The sequence below is a fragment of the Anomaloglossus baeobatrachus genome, chromosome 4, assembly GCF_048569485.1.
Source record: "Anomaloglossus baeobatrachus isolate aAnoBae1 chromosome 4, aAnoBae1.hap1, whole genome shotgun sequence".
In the NCBI taxonomy this organism is placed as follows: domain Eukaryota; kingdom Metazoa; phylum Chordata; class Amphibia; order Anura; family Aromobatidae; genus Anomaloglossus; species Anomaloglossus baeobatrachus.
Window position 1 is genome coordinate 690,887,607 of NC_134356.1, and position 16,652 is coordinate 690,904,258.

General features: G+C 42.4%; 1 protein-coding gene across 1 annotated transcript; it reads left to right on the top strand.

The window, feature by feature from the left end:
- The first annotated feature begins 1,971 nt into the window (after positions 1 to 1,971).
- LOC142302947 (olfactory receptor 2D2-like) lies at positions 1,972 to 10,059 on the top strand. Its single transcript, XM_075344049.1, has 2 exons — positions 1,972 to 2,085; positions 9,121 to 10,059. The coding sequence occupies exons 1-2, from the start codon at positions 1,972 to 1,974 to the stop codon at positions 10,057 to 10,059; spliced, it is 1,053 nt and encodes a 350-aa protein (XP_075200164.1).
- The last annotated feature ends 6,593 nt before the right edge of the window (positions 10,060 to 16,652 follow it).

Consider the following 16,652-nt stretch of genomic DNA (forward strand, 5'->3'; position numbering starts at 1 on the left):
CACTGGTCTCTTGTACTTTCATATTTGTGTATTGAAGTGCATGAGAGCTGTCACATCTTCATTGAGATAGCCTGTTAGACCCTGATTGTTGCCGGACCTAACAGGTCACCGTAGCCTAAGGTCATGAGATGTCCTTTAGTTGAGATATATGTTGGCACCCATGATGATGATCAAGGAGAGCATATTGTGTTAAAAAGGGAGCATGTTTACTCTTTTAACCACTTATTAGCCTCTATAATGATTGACAGCAGAATGTAATGGAGTTAATCAGCCCTAATATTATCAAAAAGTGGTCCAGCTTGATACCACAGGTTGTCAGTGGTAGTGGTAAACGTCAGCCAACTTTTATGGTATTTTCCACCTTTCCCTCTTTGGGGGTGCTTTTGAACGTCAACGTCATTGTCAGCACCATGAAAAAGTGTAATGCAAGCAATATGAACCATTAATGACAACTGTGAAATTACAATACTAATATGCACCCTTTAACTTTGTATTCAGCGGAAACAGAGCAATAAATGAAGGTTCAAACACAAGAGGAAGTGGCATAACTGTAAGAAAACTGGTGGGTAAATAGAGGGAAAATAGTAGAATAGTTTGAGTTGAAAAATTGAAATGCAAAGAGATTGCAAAGTCAGAGGGACGGGTAATGGAGAATTTGTATAAGAATCAGGATATGGTTATTAGTTTCCTTGATAGTACACTGCAAGCAAGGATCAAACTGTACTTTTGTTTCCAAAAAAACAAAAATTTCAGATGCAAAATACAGTTAAAAATGCATGTCAAAGTTTTTATACTAAATATTCACTCCAGTGTTTTATTTGTTTGTTTTACTGATGAAATGGTGCCAATAATCTAACTTCCCTGCACTTATTCCTATACTTTCCACCCTCCATTTTTATCTGTTATTGGTATCTGACAGTTTCCAGACATTTGTGGCTTGTGGGATCACTCCAGTGTTTGCTGGGTTTTCTGTAAAAAAAAACCCTTAAAAGTCTCTGATAGGCAGAATCAGACCAGAACGATGCCCTCATAGACTTACTTTGAAGACTGTTGACCATTGCTTTTCACTTACGGTCAGTCAGAAGTTGTGGTTACAGGATCGTGGATCAGGACTGGATAAGCACCTTGAAGAGCTACAGATAGCTGCTGGGAAGTATAATACTGGGCTTAATGTGATGGGGTTCGTGACAGAGCAAGCAGGGACACCAGACCGATGAACACTCCAACAAGTTTTATTGAGGCAGGGAGCATAGAAAAGCTTATATCAATATTTAGAGTCCACAATGAATCCTCAATGTTCCGGGGGCACCACCCGGCAATCCGACGCCAGAGAACACATAGAAGTAATCCTTGGAAGAAGTCAATGGATCCAACAGATGAGGCACACAACCCAATCCCACGTGACAGCTTGCATAAATCCACACACGGTTGCCAAGGTCTTGCCTCAGCAAAGATCCCAGCTGCTCGGACCTCAGCCTACACCCAACTAACTGATCCACCATCAGTCTTTTCTCCAGTGCCTGTAGATTTACAACCCTTTGAAGGGGAAGGGTTCACACCCACTTTTGAGTATTGGCTATATATGGAGAAGTCTCCAGAAGCTCATGGCTCTATTGTCTCCCACAGGCCTGTCTATTGGAGTCACCCCCAGCTGAGAAGAACAAAGACAGCCAAGCAACCTACATGACCCTTTATGGCATAGAGTACATGAATACAGGCCGGGGGTTGGGGAGGGACATATCATCACACTTAACAAGTTTGCCTTAGTTGCATCCCTCCACTGCTGAAATGGATTAAAAATGCTGGAATGGTGCTATAGAAAACCCTTTAAGGGGCTTTCCAAGATTGAAGTGTTAAGGAAATATCTATATGATACATAATCAATCTGAAATTGGTGAGGGTCCAACACTTGCCCTCCCTCATTTGATCAGCAGAAAGTCCCTCCAGCTCCGTTCATAACTCAGCAGTGGTATGAATAGCAGAGAAACTGCAACTATCACATCATCATATCGTTTAGATCCAGCTTTTGCCATAGTGGATTTCATTAGATCAGTCTGGGTTTGGGGTGTCAGACCTGTTCCACAGGTAAGTCAAAGTCTGAGCAAAGTTTCTTAACTGGATTATCTCTTCATAATAGGTCATGTTTTTAAGATTTTCTTTTTGTCTCAATGAATTTCCCCTTTTTTTCAATCAAGGGCAATCCATGATTATAGGCTGTTTTCATTTCTTATTCGACGATTTTTTTAAATTTTTTTAAGCATAATCCAACACTATATTAAATCTTTGTATTCTGTATCTTGTGTTCTGTTTATGTTGATCAGTTTCTTTTTTTATGGTATAATAATTTTTTTGCACATTCTCCCATACTATGTTTCAGTTATATGATATATTTTCTTCTCAGATCAATCATAGAGGAAGATAATCATTTTTATCACCTGGAAAAGGACCATGAAGCTATCTGGGGTAAGTGATATAACAGCAGGCTGCTTTCAGATATTATGTACACTTACTATAAAATTAAATGGTCACAGTCATGTTCTTTCACAGCGCATATTCACCACCAAAGTAGAATAATAGAAGACAAGTTCAAAATCATTTTTCAAAAATTATTATAAATATATAAATATATATAATATATAATTAGTTTTTTCCCCCAAAAATGCAGCAAGATTTTTCTGACAATACGCTGGTTATAAATTCAGATTCACTGTTGTGGTAAATATCCTTTTTACATTTTGTGTACGTTGAGCCTACTTGTACAGAACAGATTGGGAAGATAACTATGAATCTATTGTCAGACGTAGATTTCTCATCATAGTTTATATTTGTTTAGTGTATTTTTCTAAAAACATTTTTTTTATACTACAAAAAAATAGAAACATAGATTTAACAAGTTCATGAATTGGATATTTTCCCCGTTCCAAGCCATGCACTCAGCTTTAAAATTTCATTTTGATCATGTTTTTGTGTTACACGAAGCTTAGATTTTTTCTTATGTATGTATATTTTTTCTTGCTCATATCAGGGAAAAATTTAAGGAAAAATAGAAAATATGTGCCTATTATTAAATTTTACTTATAATTGTATATCTAAAAAGATAATACCAGCACTAAACCCTATATAACTTGGTTGGCAGCTATCAGATACTGGCAAACACCCTTATTTTGCTAAGTGAATTCAATATACATGAAAATAAAATTAAAAATGTTATAAAAATCTGCACCAATTTAAGTTGAGTCAGTAATGATAAGGTTAATAAGATTAATTGACCGACATGAAGTCGGTCAATTAACATGAACTTAAATTTTCACTTTTTATTTTTCCACTAAAAATAATTATAAACACTAAAAATAGAAATAAAATATAGTATTAAAGGATTAAAAAAAAATTAAAAATGCGCATATGAGATGTTAAGTCACAATTCCTTAAACTGATACTACAGATCAAATATATATCCACAAAAAAATGGTGTAAATAAAGCCCCGGCCGGTGGCTGACACCTGTAGTTCACAGTCTAATATTATGTATATATTCATATAGTCACAGGATTTATACCTGGTATATATATAACAAAATAAAAAGTGACAATTTAAGTTCTTCCTTTTGGTCTATTATTCTTATTAACCTTATCAATACCGATTATTAATAACTTAAATTTGTGCAGATTTTTATAAAATTTTATTTCTACATATATATTATTAAACTTTACTTCTTTTACTTTTGTGCACAAAGGGCTATTGCCAAAAATGTAATTGTGTACTCCTTTCAAGTAGAAATATTTTTTATTTATTGTACATATTTTTAGGGAGGAGAAACTAGAAACTGTGATTTTCATTGGCCGTACCCGATTTTCTTTAGTTTTGTTAATATATTTTTTTTTTTTTTTTCATTTTAATTTTGAAATTTTATTTGTTTCCATTTTATTTATTTCACACAAGGTGACACTTATAAAGTTACATTATTTTAGTTTTGGTGTTCTCCTCCAACTGGAGTGAGTATAAAAGCCCAGGTTACAGGTGTAACAATCCCCTTCTATCATGGCAGGACTGGGTCTCCAATGAACCAGTAGCTCCTGTTTCCACCCGAAAACCAACAATCACATAATTACTGTGTCCTTTGGAGGTAGCATTGCCAGTGATTCTTAATTTGTATAGACATGCCCTTTCTCAGTGCGGTGTATACGGCCACTGAGAGGGTAAACACTGTAATAATCTTTTTTTTATTTTAGGCAGGGAGTCTGAATCTTACAGCTGAGTCTCTGCCCAAACAACTTATCAAACCCCTGTCAGCTGCTTACTCTGCAGTGTCATTTTAGGACATCAGTGCAGAGTAAAGAGGGGGCTTTCTTTATGGTTTTAATGTATAGGCAGGCCAAAAGAAGCTAATATGATAAATACAAAGGGTGGAGCAATAATTTCTGATTTTCTTTGTTTCTTAACCCTCCGTCACATACAATATCGTTCTAACGAGTTCACATACAATGTGACTGTCAGGCGCAGGCTAGAAAAATACCTATAATATCTAATGTTGGCAATTTCAGTGCTCTAAAAGTGATCAGTGACCTTCATAGAGATGTAATAAAAGAGACTACACATAATCAGGTGCAAAAAAAACCCATTTACTTAACATAAAACTAATAACTCTGAAATACAAACATTTCAAAACTCCCGCCAAATAGTCCTCAGTTCAACTCTGTCAAAAAACTCTGCTAAGAAAATTTATGGAAACAAACTTAATGTTAAGGTACCTTAAGTACTTTTAAACACATATTCAATCAGAATTAGATCCTGAAGTTTCCCCAGAAAAGTTACACTTGCAGAGCATGTGATGAATAAAAACATAAAATACAAACCTTATTGAGTGTGACGTGTTCACATACAATGAGCCTGAGAGATTAGCGCAGTTATATCTGTCCTCCTGAAGCTCTGCAATCCAACTGTGGTATGAGGTTTCACAGAGCTGCTAGAGATAGGAGACTACCTGGAGGGAGGGGATTTCTTCACAATCTGGTGAGGAAGGAGCAATGAAAGTAAAAGAGATGTGCCTGTCAGGCCTATTGTATGTGATGGAGGGTTAAATGGAGATGAGCTGCAATTACAGACAATACACATGGTTTGTCACCATTTCAGGACGAAAGCAGCCTTCTTTCAGAAATATTTTGTGACAAAGGCACAAGGTACCAAAACATTGCAACTATTAACATGGACAAATAATTCACCTTTTATTTTTATGCTTTTAATCTATTGCATTGTTAACAATTGTTTTTATTTATCTACAATATGAGTTGCTTGTGTTTCAACTGATAGATGTGCACCATCTGCTGTCCTTGGATTAAAGAGGATATCCACTACTTAAACATTGATGTCCTTTCTGTCATGTCTGGTGGTTTGCATGATGGTGGGCATCATGGGAGGTCTCCAAGGTCAAGTGGGTTAATCCTTCTCGTGCCTCTCCATCCAGGCAAGTCCTTCACACTCCTGGGCATGCTCCAGCTCTCTATTGGATCACCTATTACCCTTCACTGGCCATGAGGGGTGGGGTGTCAATTCCAGGGTGGAGCTAGTGCAGGTGCTCACTCTGGCTATAATTTGCGCTCTAAGAGACTCACTTCATGTTTTGGGATTGCTGGGAGGCAGGGCGCTGTCCCTCCCAGCGATTTTGCGATGCAGGGGTCATGGGTCGCCAGGTCCCTAATGTCATGACATGATGGGAGGTTCCTTCCATTCAATCTTCCTCACCCCCTCTATTGCCATTCTTGGTTGAAGGTGGAGACCGGGAGTTACCACAGCAGTGTCAGCTGATCCATGGGAGGGATATTTAAACCCGACACATCCTCTGGCAAGTGGGATAGTGCTGATTATTTTTAGTTGCTCCTGGCACAACTGATAGGCATGCACTACCTACTTTTATTAGGTTAAAGAGGATTTCAACTTCATTGACATTGATGGCCTATTGCTCGGCCAGGGTTCATCACTCGGTTTCCTCATTGATTAGCTGATCTTGCTGCCATGGTGGTGGCAGGTAGCCAGCAATACTCATTGCTGGAGCTGCCGCATCATCTGATAGTGGCCACAGTCAGGTTCTGCACATCCTTCTCCTATTGAAATCAATATTAGGCAGATTTGCAGTACCTAGTTGCAGCTGGTATCAGAAGACAAATCCAGAACTGAGCATTTCCAAACACCTGCTTTTGCCACAGGCACCGAAAACAGCTGATCAGCGGGGGTTGTCTGGGTTGAGACCCCAACCGATGAGGCATTGATGACCTAACTTAGACCTCCGACACACATCCATGCCGCCAGTACGTGTTTGCCATTTTTTGCACGTACCGGCGGCACGGAGACACGTTCAGCAATGCTACCCTATTGTAGCAGGCACACACACGTAAAACCACACGGAACGTGTGTCCATGTGCGTTTGTACATGTGTGCGTTTTTCTACACGCTGACATGTCCACGTTTTCTCTGGCAGCACGGGTGTCACACGGCCCGCACCCGTACCACACGGATGTAGTGTGGATGTGGTCCGGTGTGACACGTGCTGGAGAAAACACACGTGTCAGAGAAAAAAAAACAAAACATTTACTCACCTTCTCCAGCCCTCCTGTCTCTGCCGCTGCTGTCACTTGCTGCCGACCGCCGCTCATTATGCTCATTTAATATTTACTTCACTGCGGCCGAAAGCAGCAGCAGCAGGGAGTCGGCAGGACCGGAGACCAAAGATCAGCACCACAGACAGCAGGAAGGACCACGTGAGTATGCAAATTACCGGTTCTACGTGTGCTATCGCGGATAGCACATGTAGAACACACGTGGACCACACATACCCGAGACACGTACTTACCATACGCAACACACAGGGTAAATACGTGTCTCATGGCACGTGCGTGTTTTTAACGGAAGTGTGTTTCAGGCCTTAGGGATAGGCTATCAATGTCAAAGTAGTGGATATACTGTACTCTTAAATGCTGCTTCTTTTTTTGACATATTTTTATTCTTATTTTTATTGATCCATTTAAATTGGACCTCTACTTTCAGGAAAGTTTTGATAAAATAATAGTAGAAGTATAAACTTTATAACATATCTGATCAGAGAATTCAGCTGCTTTTTCCACTAAACAGCAATTTTTTCCCCTCCCCCATGCTTTCTGAACTCATTCTTCCATCTGAAATATTAGCTTAACTCCACATGGAAGAGAGATTATATCTCCAATTACACTTCATGTGGCATGAGAGGAGGATTGAGGAGCAGGGTGAGAAAACAGGCCGGGAGAGCGAAAAAGAGAGATTGCCTAATAAAGGGAACCTGTAACTTAAAATAAATTATATTAACCTGTAGATATGGAATTACTCTGCAGATTAATAAAGTTATGAACCTGCCCATTGCCATCACTGAGAGCCCCACTGCTTTGAGGAAATGAACCTTATTCCCCTGGCAGCGTTCCGCTATCAGTCATAGGGATGGAGTTGGCGAGGGTTCAGTCTCCGCTTAGTATAGTTTGCAGAAGATGTAACCACGCTCCCAGCACTGGCTGGCTGTCCATCATTGCCAAAGATATGATTAAAGCCTCAGCACGCTATATACTGAGCAACAACTGAATCAGCACCGGTTTCACCCATATGATGGAAACCCAAAAGTTAATAAGAGTAATAAACTTAATTTTCTCCCACAAGCAGAGCTCTCAGTGTGGGAAGGTTTAGAAAGCTATTATCCTGCAGACTAACCACGTAGCTGTAGGTTATTCGTAGGGATGATCGAACACCTCAAATATTCGCCTTCACGAATATTTTCCGAATAGGTCGCTGCTATGAAAATATTCGATGTGCAGTGTAATTCTATAGGAAGCCCGAATAGTTGTTAGTCTGGTATCCCATAGACTTACATTGCACATCGAATATTCGCGAATAGTCGAATAGCGGCGATTTATTTGGCAAATATTCGCAAAGCCAAATATTTGAGGTATTCAATCATCCAAGCTATTAGCCTTTTTTATATAATAGGTTTCTTTTAAACTAATAAAAATTGTATATATTTTGTTAATAGGCAATGCTATTTCAATAATATTATACAGTTAAAAAACTATACTGATGACTTTAGAATAATTCCTATCGCCCGCTGTAACACAATCAATTAGGTTGGCTCAGTGTATAAGCATTAGGCAGCATGGTGGCTCAGAGCTCAACATCTTGAAGGATTGGGATTTGAGATTCAAATCACCCTAAATACATCAACGGCAAGGAATCTACAGCGGGCTTTACACGCTACAATATATCTAACGAGATGTCAGCAGGGTCACATCGTAAGTGACGCACATCCGGCATCGTTAGTGATATTGTAGACTGTGACAGCTACGTGCATGCGTTTGTACGTAAAAACGTTCATCGCATACACGTCGTTCAATTTCTAAAAATTGAACGTCCGGTTGTTCAATGTTCTCAAGGCAGCACAAATCGCTGTGTGACACCCCGGGAACGATGAACTCAGCTTACCTGCATCCCGCAGCTCCCGCCAGCTATGCTGAAGAAGGGAGTTGGGCGGGATGTTTACGTCCCACTCATTTCCGCCCCTCCGCTTATATTGGCCGGCTGCTGTGTGACATCGCTGTGACACCGAACGTCCCTCCCACTCCAGGAAGTGGATGTTTACCGCCCACAGCGAGGTCGTATGGGAGGCAAGTACATTTGACAGGGGGTTACTCGTTTGTGCGACAAGGGCAACAAATTGCACGAGCCGCACAAACGATGGGGGCGTGTGCGATCGCATACGAGAACGCATAGGAAATTGACAAGTGAAAAGCAGCCTTATAAGGTGCACACTCCAAAGACATACTGATGAAAAATTTAGATTGTGACCATGATGGAGACATTGAAGATGTTTGAAAAGCGCTTTGAAATAATTAGTGCTATACGTAAAATAAATAAAATATTCATGCAACTTGCTGCCACTTTATGTTATAGAAATATGTATTTGATCACCTAACCATAATTCAATAATGAAGAATAAAGTAAAATCATACAACAGAAATATCACCATGTATTTTAGGCTTCCAAATAACTTCATTTATGTTTTTACTGCATAATATTCTAATTTATTTAAGTATTTATTTTGCTATTTATACAGGAGCACAATAGAACTGTCGAGTCCACTTTTTACCTTTTAGGAATTCAAAGCAGCCATCATTTAACTATGCTCCTATTCTGTCTTCTCCTGGTGATTTACTGTGTGACAATCTGTGGGAACCTCCTGATCATCACCCTGGTGTCCACCAGCAAGAACCTCCACACTCCGATGTACTTCTTCATCTCACAACTATCCATCAGTGACATCTTGTTACCCACAGATATTGTCCCCAATCTGCTCCATATTCTTCTAAATAATGGAGCGACCATTACTTTCATATATTGCATAACTCAGTTTTACTTTTTTAGTGCCTCAGAAGTATTTGAATGTTACCTCCTTACAGTGATGTCTTATGATCGATACGTGGCCATCTGTAATCCTCTCCGTTATACTTCTATCATGACAAGTGCCCATTGTATAATAATGGCCGCCATGTGTTGGGTGTTGGGTTTTTCAGTTGCATTGAGTGACTGCATAGCAATATCAGTCCTGAAGTTTTGTGGACCCAATGTCATTGACCATTTTTTCTGTGATCTGGTTCCTCTGGTAGAATTAGCCTGTTCTAGTACTTATACTATTGAGTTACAGGTTTATATAATATGTTTCCTAGCACTATTCGTCCCGCTCACAATAATTATTGTTTCTTATGTTAATATCATTGTCACCATTTTACGATTTCAGTCCAATATCAGTAGACAGAAAGCCTTCTCCACCTGCAGCTCCCACCTCATTGTAGTCACAATATTCTACATTACTTTATTAAGTGTTTATCTGTTTCCAAAAGGAGGACAAAACTTAAATCTTAGCAAATTCCTCGCACTACTATATACTGTGTGTACTCCATTGATCAACCCTATTATATACAGTCTGAGAAATAAAGACATCAAAAAGTCTCTACAGGAAATAATTAACAAATGTGTAACAAAAAATAATCCATAAATGCATTAAAAAAAATATTTATATCCGTAATTAAGTTTTCTTTTTTTTTTTTTTAATATTTTAAATGCTTAGCAACTAAAGGGTTAGTGTGTTAAAATTTTTTACAATGTGCAATACAGGGTAATATTGTGGTACCGTGTTAGCCAGAAAAATCAATTGAAATACTCTGTCCCAAGAATGACAAAAGTATTTTAGGAGTGATACCTTTATAGGCTAATATGATTTTTCTGGTTAGCCTATAAAGGTATCACTCCTAAAATACTTTTGTCATTCTTGGGACATAGTACTTCAATTGTGTTAAAATTTGAAATTTTAGCTCTGAATACAAATTTGATGCTTTTGGATTTTATAGTTCAGTGTCAACCAAGGTGAACAAAGAATGGGAGGGAATTCCATAAAATAAGAAAAGAAGCATTACTGGAGTAAAAATATAATTGACACTCTGATGATCACCTCCAGACTTTGTTTAATTGACAGCAGAAATTATGTCTGATCTACAATTTTAATGTGGCAGCTAATCACCTAGTAATTGATTGCAATGATCATATCTAATGACATGATTGTATCATGCCGGCGCTGTTATCTAAAGCCTGCTTTACACCTTACGATCCAGCATACGATATCGTATGCGATCGTAACTGCCCCCATCGTATGTGCGGCACGTTCAATTTGTTGAATGTGCCGCACATACGAGTAACCCCCGTCACATGTACTTACCCGTCCTTACGACCTCGATTGTGGGCGGTGAACGTAAACTTCCTAGAGTGGGAGGGACGTTCGGCGTCACAGCGACATCACGCGGCAGCCGGCCAACAGAAGCGGAGGAGCGGAGCTGAGCGGGACGTAAACATCCCGCCCACCTCCTTCCTTCCGCATTACCGGCCGGAAGGGGCAGCACGCAGGTAAGATCTGTTCGTTCCCGGGGTTTCACACACTGCGATGTGTGCTACCCCGGGTACGATCAACAACCTGACATTCAATTCATGAGCAATGAACGACATGCGTGCGATGAACGTTTTACCGTTCAATCGCAATCGCACGTACCTGTCACACACTACAATGTAACTTACAATGCCGGATGTGCGTCATTTACGACGTGACCCCGCCGACACATCGTAAGATATATTATAGTGTGTAAAGCGGGCTTAAGACAAGAAAAGAGGTAAGAACCCCCCTCCTAGACAGCACAACCACACACAATTGTTTGTGTAAGGTAACATGGAAAACTGGTGGAGGTGTTCACATGAGGAAGTAGGTCTCTTTAGGTGAGTGCCAAAAAGGGAATAGAGAATCAGATGTATATCATCAAATAACAGGGTAAACCAGTGGAGATGTACATTTGAAGAAATGGAAAAACCAATTAAATGGCTCAATGTTGAGTCAGAAAACAGGGGAAACTGGTGAGGTATTCACTGGGAGGGATGGGACAACCTCAAAAAGGTAGAAAAAATACCTCCATATGTACCGTGGCTGGGGGTCCCATCCACACATATATGGGCAGGATCAAAAGGCCAGCATAGATTAGGATTGAACTTAGAAAGAGGTACTCTAAGGGTACCTTTACACTTTAGCGATGCAGCAGCGATCCGACCAGCGATCTGACCTGGTCAGGATCGCTGCTGCATCGCTACATGGTCGCTGGTGAGCTGTCAAACAGGCAGATCTCACCAGCGACCAGTGACCAGCCCCCAGCCAGCAGCGACGTGCAAGCGACGCTGCGCTTGCACGGAGCCGGCGTCTGGAAGCTGCGGGCACTGGTAACTAAGGTAAACATCGGGTATGGTTACCCGATGTTTACATTAGTTACCAGCGCACACCGCTTAGCTTGTGTGCAGGGAGCAGGAGCCGGCACTGGCAGCATGAGAGCTACGGAGGCTGGTAACGAAGGTAAATATCGGGTAACCACCTTGGTTACCCGATGTTTACCTTGGTTACAGCTTACTGCAGGCTGTCAGACGCCGGCTCCTGCTCCATGCACATTCAGGATTGTTGCTCTCTCGCTGTCACACACAGCGATGTGTGCTTATCAACGGGAGAGCAGCAATAAAAAAACGTACCAGGGCTGTGTGTAACGAGCAGCGATCTCACAGCAGGGGCCAGATCGCTGCTCAGTGTCACACACAGCGAGATCGATAATGAGGTCACAAAAACCGTGACTCAGCAGCGATCTCAGTAGCGATATCGCTGTGTGTGAAGCACCCCTACGTTGTAAAGTGTATAGAGATCCAATGAATCAGAGATAGGAGATTAAGATTAAAATTCAGAAAGTAAACATTGTGGAACAACTGAGAAGATATTAAAGGTTCCCAACAGTTACCTGTGATGGTGTGAGGTTGCGGTGAGTGGAAGGGGGGGTCCCCCAATGATCATTTCGCAAAGGCGCTTTTTCAAGGAACAGTATTATATTATATGCTGGAAGATTGAAATCATTTGTAAGTTTACATTAAAGAACATTATTCTGAATTTGCGCCACAATTTTTTGACCCACTTGTTCACTGACTGATGACCTCTAACCATCTTTACATCTGAGAGATTCTGCCTCTCTAATATGCTCTTTTTAGACAAGTCACGTGACTTAGCTAAAAATTATACTCCAGCTGTTATTTTTCATCAGTAATACTTACTGTGCTTGTTAATCATAATCCAACTTTTAAGAGTTCTGTTGCTCAAGCCAATTTCCCAAAATGTTATTTTGTTTTTTTTAAGTAAAAGTATCCAATGATTAATTGATGTGTTCTAAGTTCTTGATTGAGAACAATCCACTTTAGCTTTACTGGTGCTGGAGGACTTTGTTAATTCTCTTTCATCCAAACAAAGACTGCACTCAAGTTTCTGGGCTCAATCAACCAAATTTCCAGGAACCATGGTCACTTCTACCACTGTCAGTTAACAAAATCTAAAATTGTATTTCCACAGTTTACATTAAACATCATGATGAGCTGTAAGCATTAGAGTTAGGTTCACGGTTCGAGGTTCTCCAGTTCGCGGTTCGAGTGATTTTGGGGGGTGTTCTAGATCGAACTAGAACTCGAGCTTTTTGCTAAAGTTCGATAGTTCTAGATACGTTCGAGAACGGTTCTAGCAGCAAAAAGCAGGGCTTTTTACAGCTACAGTGTGCAGGAGCCATCGCTGGCAGCCAGCCAGAAGCTGGTAACCAAGATAAACATCGGGTATCCAAGCAAAGCGCTTTGGTTAGTAACCCGATATTTATCCTAGTTATGTGCAGGAAGCCCACACTTCCCCGCTCAGTTCACTCTGCCCCCTCCTGCACGCAGCCTGTGCACACACACACACACACACACTCACACTCACCTGTCCCCAGCCAAGCAGTCCACGACACTGACGTCCTCAGCGCCACATGACTCCGCTAGGCTCCACCCACGTCGCAATCCGCCGCCAGCACACATGGCTCCGCCCACCTGTCACTCTGCACACATGGTCCCGCTAGGCTCCGCCCACCTGTCACTCTGCACACATGGTCCCGCTAGGCTCCGCTCACCTGGCACGCTGCACACATTGCCCCACTAGGCTCCGCCCACCTGGCACTCTGCACACATTACCCTGCTATGCTCCGCCCACCTGGCACTCTGCACACATGCACTAGGCTCCGCCCACATGGCAATCTGCACACATTGCTCCGCTAGGCTCCGCCCACCTGGCACTCTGCACACATGGTCCCGCAAGGCTCCGCCCACCTGGCACTCTGCACACATGGTCCCGCTAGGCTCCGCCCACCTGGCACTCTGCACACATCATCCCGCTAGGCTGCACCCACCTGGCACTCTGCACACATTACCACGCTAGGCTCCGCCCACCTGGCACTCTGCACACATCGTCCCACTAGGTTCCACCCACCTGGCACGCTGCACACATTGCCCCGCTAGGCTCCGCCCACCTGGCACTCTGCACACATGGTCTTGCTAGGCTCCGCCCACATGGCACTCTGCACACATGGTCCCGCTAGGCTCCGCCCACCTGTCACTCTGCACACATCGTCCCGCTCGGCTTACCTGCGGTGATGAAGTCCTGACCTCAGCGCTGTCACTGTCCTCCATGGCCGCTTGTCACATCACCTTCTCTTGCTTCCGACACGAGACTGACTAGCGGTGACGTCACGGGCCGCTCGCGATACTTGGCTGTGTTGAAGTGTGATTGAAGTCACTGTGCAGGAGATCAGCGCAGGTAATGTACCTAGCTGACAGCAGCACTTGTCATGCCCTGCAGTGACCTGGGCTGACCCATTGATGTTAGCTCAGGTCACTGCACTGCTTTCCCAGCCAATGGGGAACATCCTGCTCTTCATTGACTGGGACAGTGTGGATCGTCATGGCAACCCCTTGGATTACACCAGACCTGGATTTGTTTTTCTTTCTAATAAATTGGTTAAAGAGAGAATGTATTGGGGAGTGTTTTTTCAAATAAAAATGTGTTTGTCGTCTATTTTTTTTTATTACTGACTGGGTTGGTGATGTCGGGTATCTGAAAGACGCCTCACCTCACCAACCCCAGGGCTTGGTGCCAGGTGGCATTACACATCTGGTATTAACCCCATATATTACCCCGTTTGCCACCGCACCAGGGCACGGGATGAGCTAGGGCGAAGCACTAGGATTGGCGCATCTAATGGATGCGCCACTTCTGGGGCGGCTGCAGCCTGCTATTTTTAGGCTGGGGAGGGTGCAATAACCATGGACCTCCCTAGTCTGAGTATATCAGACCCCAGCTGTCTGCTTTACCTTGGCTGGTAATCCAATTTTGGGGGGACCCCTACGTGTTTTTTTTTTTTTTAATTATTTATTTAATTTAAAATAACAGCGTGGGGTGCCCTCAGTTTTGGATTACCAGCCAAGGTGAAGCTGCCAACTGTGGTCTGCAGGCTGCAGCCGTCTGCTTTACCCTAGCTGGCTACAAAAATAGGGGGAACCCTACGTCATTTTTTTTAAAAAATTTTTTGGCTAAATGCAAAGCTAAGCACCCCTTAGTGCCACATGAAAGGCACCAAAGGGTGCAAAATTACAAAATGCAGGAGAGTGGGACATTATGTGTCTTTCTGCCATTATAATGACAGAAAAGACTGATATGAAGTGCACAAGCACAAGAAAATCACCAGAGTGCTCTACGCTGTGAAAAGCAGTAGAAAATGGCACTGAAGTGAACATGTGACCGTCTCATGTAGGTTGAAGCTATGGATCCTGGGTAAATTTATGTATTTTCCCTCCTTCAGTTTTTTTACAGTATGCAAAAAAAACAGAAGGCACACGGATGACAAACAGATGACATACGGACCGTCAACGGAATGGAAACGGATGCCACACAAATGCAATCGTGAAAAAAAACGGACTTGTTTTTTGCAGATCGCAAACATGGGTCGGTTGTGTTAATGTAGCCTTATTCTGATCTTCCGTTTATAAACAGCAGGCAGAAATAAGTGAATAACGCCCCCCAGCGTCAGAAAATCTCCGGGGTTTCAGGGCTAGCTGAGACCCTGGAGATCATAATTCAGGACGGTTTTTCTGGTCCCCGCTCACGTGATCACAGGTATACACCGTACACCGATGATCACGTTACAGTAAATGACAGTGTCGGTAAAAAATTATTTATCTTTCATCTGGCATAAACAATATGATAAATCTCCTACCCGGTCCCCTGGTGTCGCTAAAGTGCCCCCCCTGATGCCCTCCCAGAAAAAAAAGATGGCCGCGCGCACAGCAGCGCGCCGGCAGCATTCACCCTACTCTTCTGATTTCTGTCGCATGTGCCATGACACATGCGACAGAAAACTCCTCCCCAGGCCCTGCCAGGTCACCCCCTATAACCCCACCGGTGTTCCCCGGTGTCCCACGGTACCTGTGCAGCGTTGATCCCCCGCGGCCCTCTCCTTCACAATAGACGCTGCCGCATGCACAGAGCGGCTGTCAGCTCAACTTCCTGTGTTCAGACACAGTGAGTGGTGGTTATGCATCTGTAAGCTAAATGGGCGGCATGGTGGCTCAGTGGTTAGCACTGCAGTCTTGCAGCGCTGAGGTCCTGGGTTCAATTCCCACCAAGGACACCATCTGCAAGGAGTTTGTATGTTCTCCCCGTATTTGCGTGGGTTTTCTCCGGGTATTCCGGTTTCCTCCCACACTCCAAAGACATACAGCGCTATGGAATTAATAACGCTATATAAATGAATAAATTATTATTATTACTGCAATGCCTTGCTCATGAGGTAAGGAACATAATTGATCAGGAGAGCTATATACTACATTTCCAAATGGAGGGATTTGCTTTTATAGTTTCCCTGCTGAACGACTACCAAACATGAGAGTCCGTTATACGCCACAAGAAAACACATCTAAATAGCGAGCTCTGTTGTTAAGTATTTATTAAGCTGGATAACTGGACTTAAAGGGGTATTCCATCTCCAAGATCCTATCCCCAATATATAGCAGGTGGAATAGCAATAATATCAGCAAATACCAATATTTGGAAATGTAGAATAGTTCTCCTGATTAGGCATGCCCTTACCTCATGAGCAGGGCATTGCAGCTTTGGTAGCAACCATTACGACATGGACTCTGCTGCTGTGGACCTGGGGAGAGTGAGTGCAG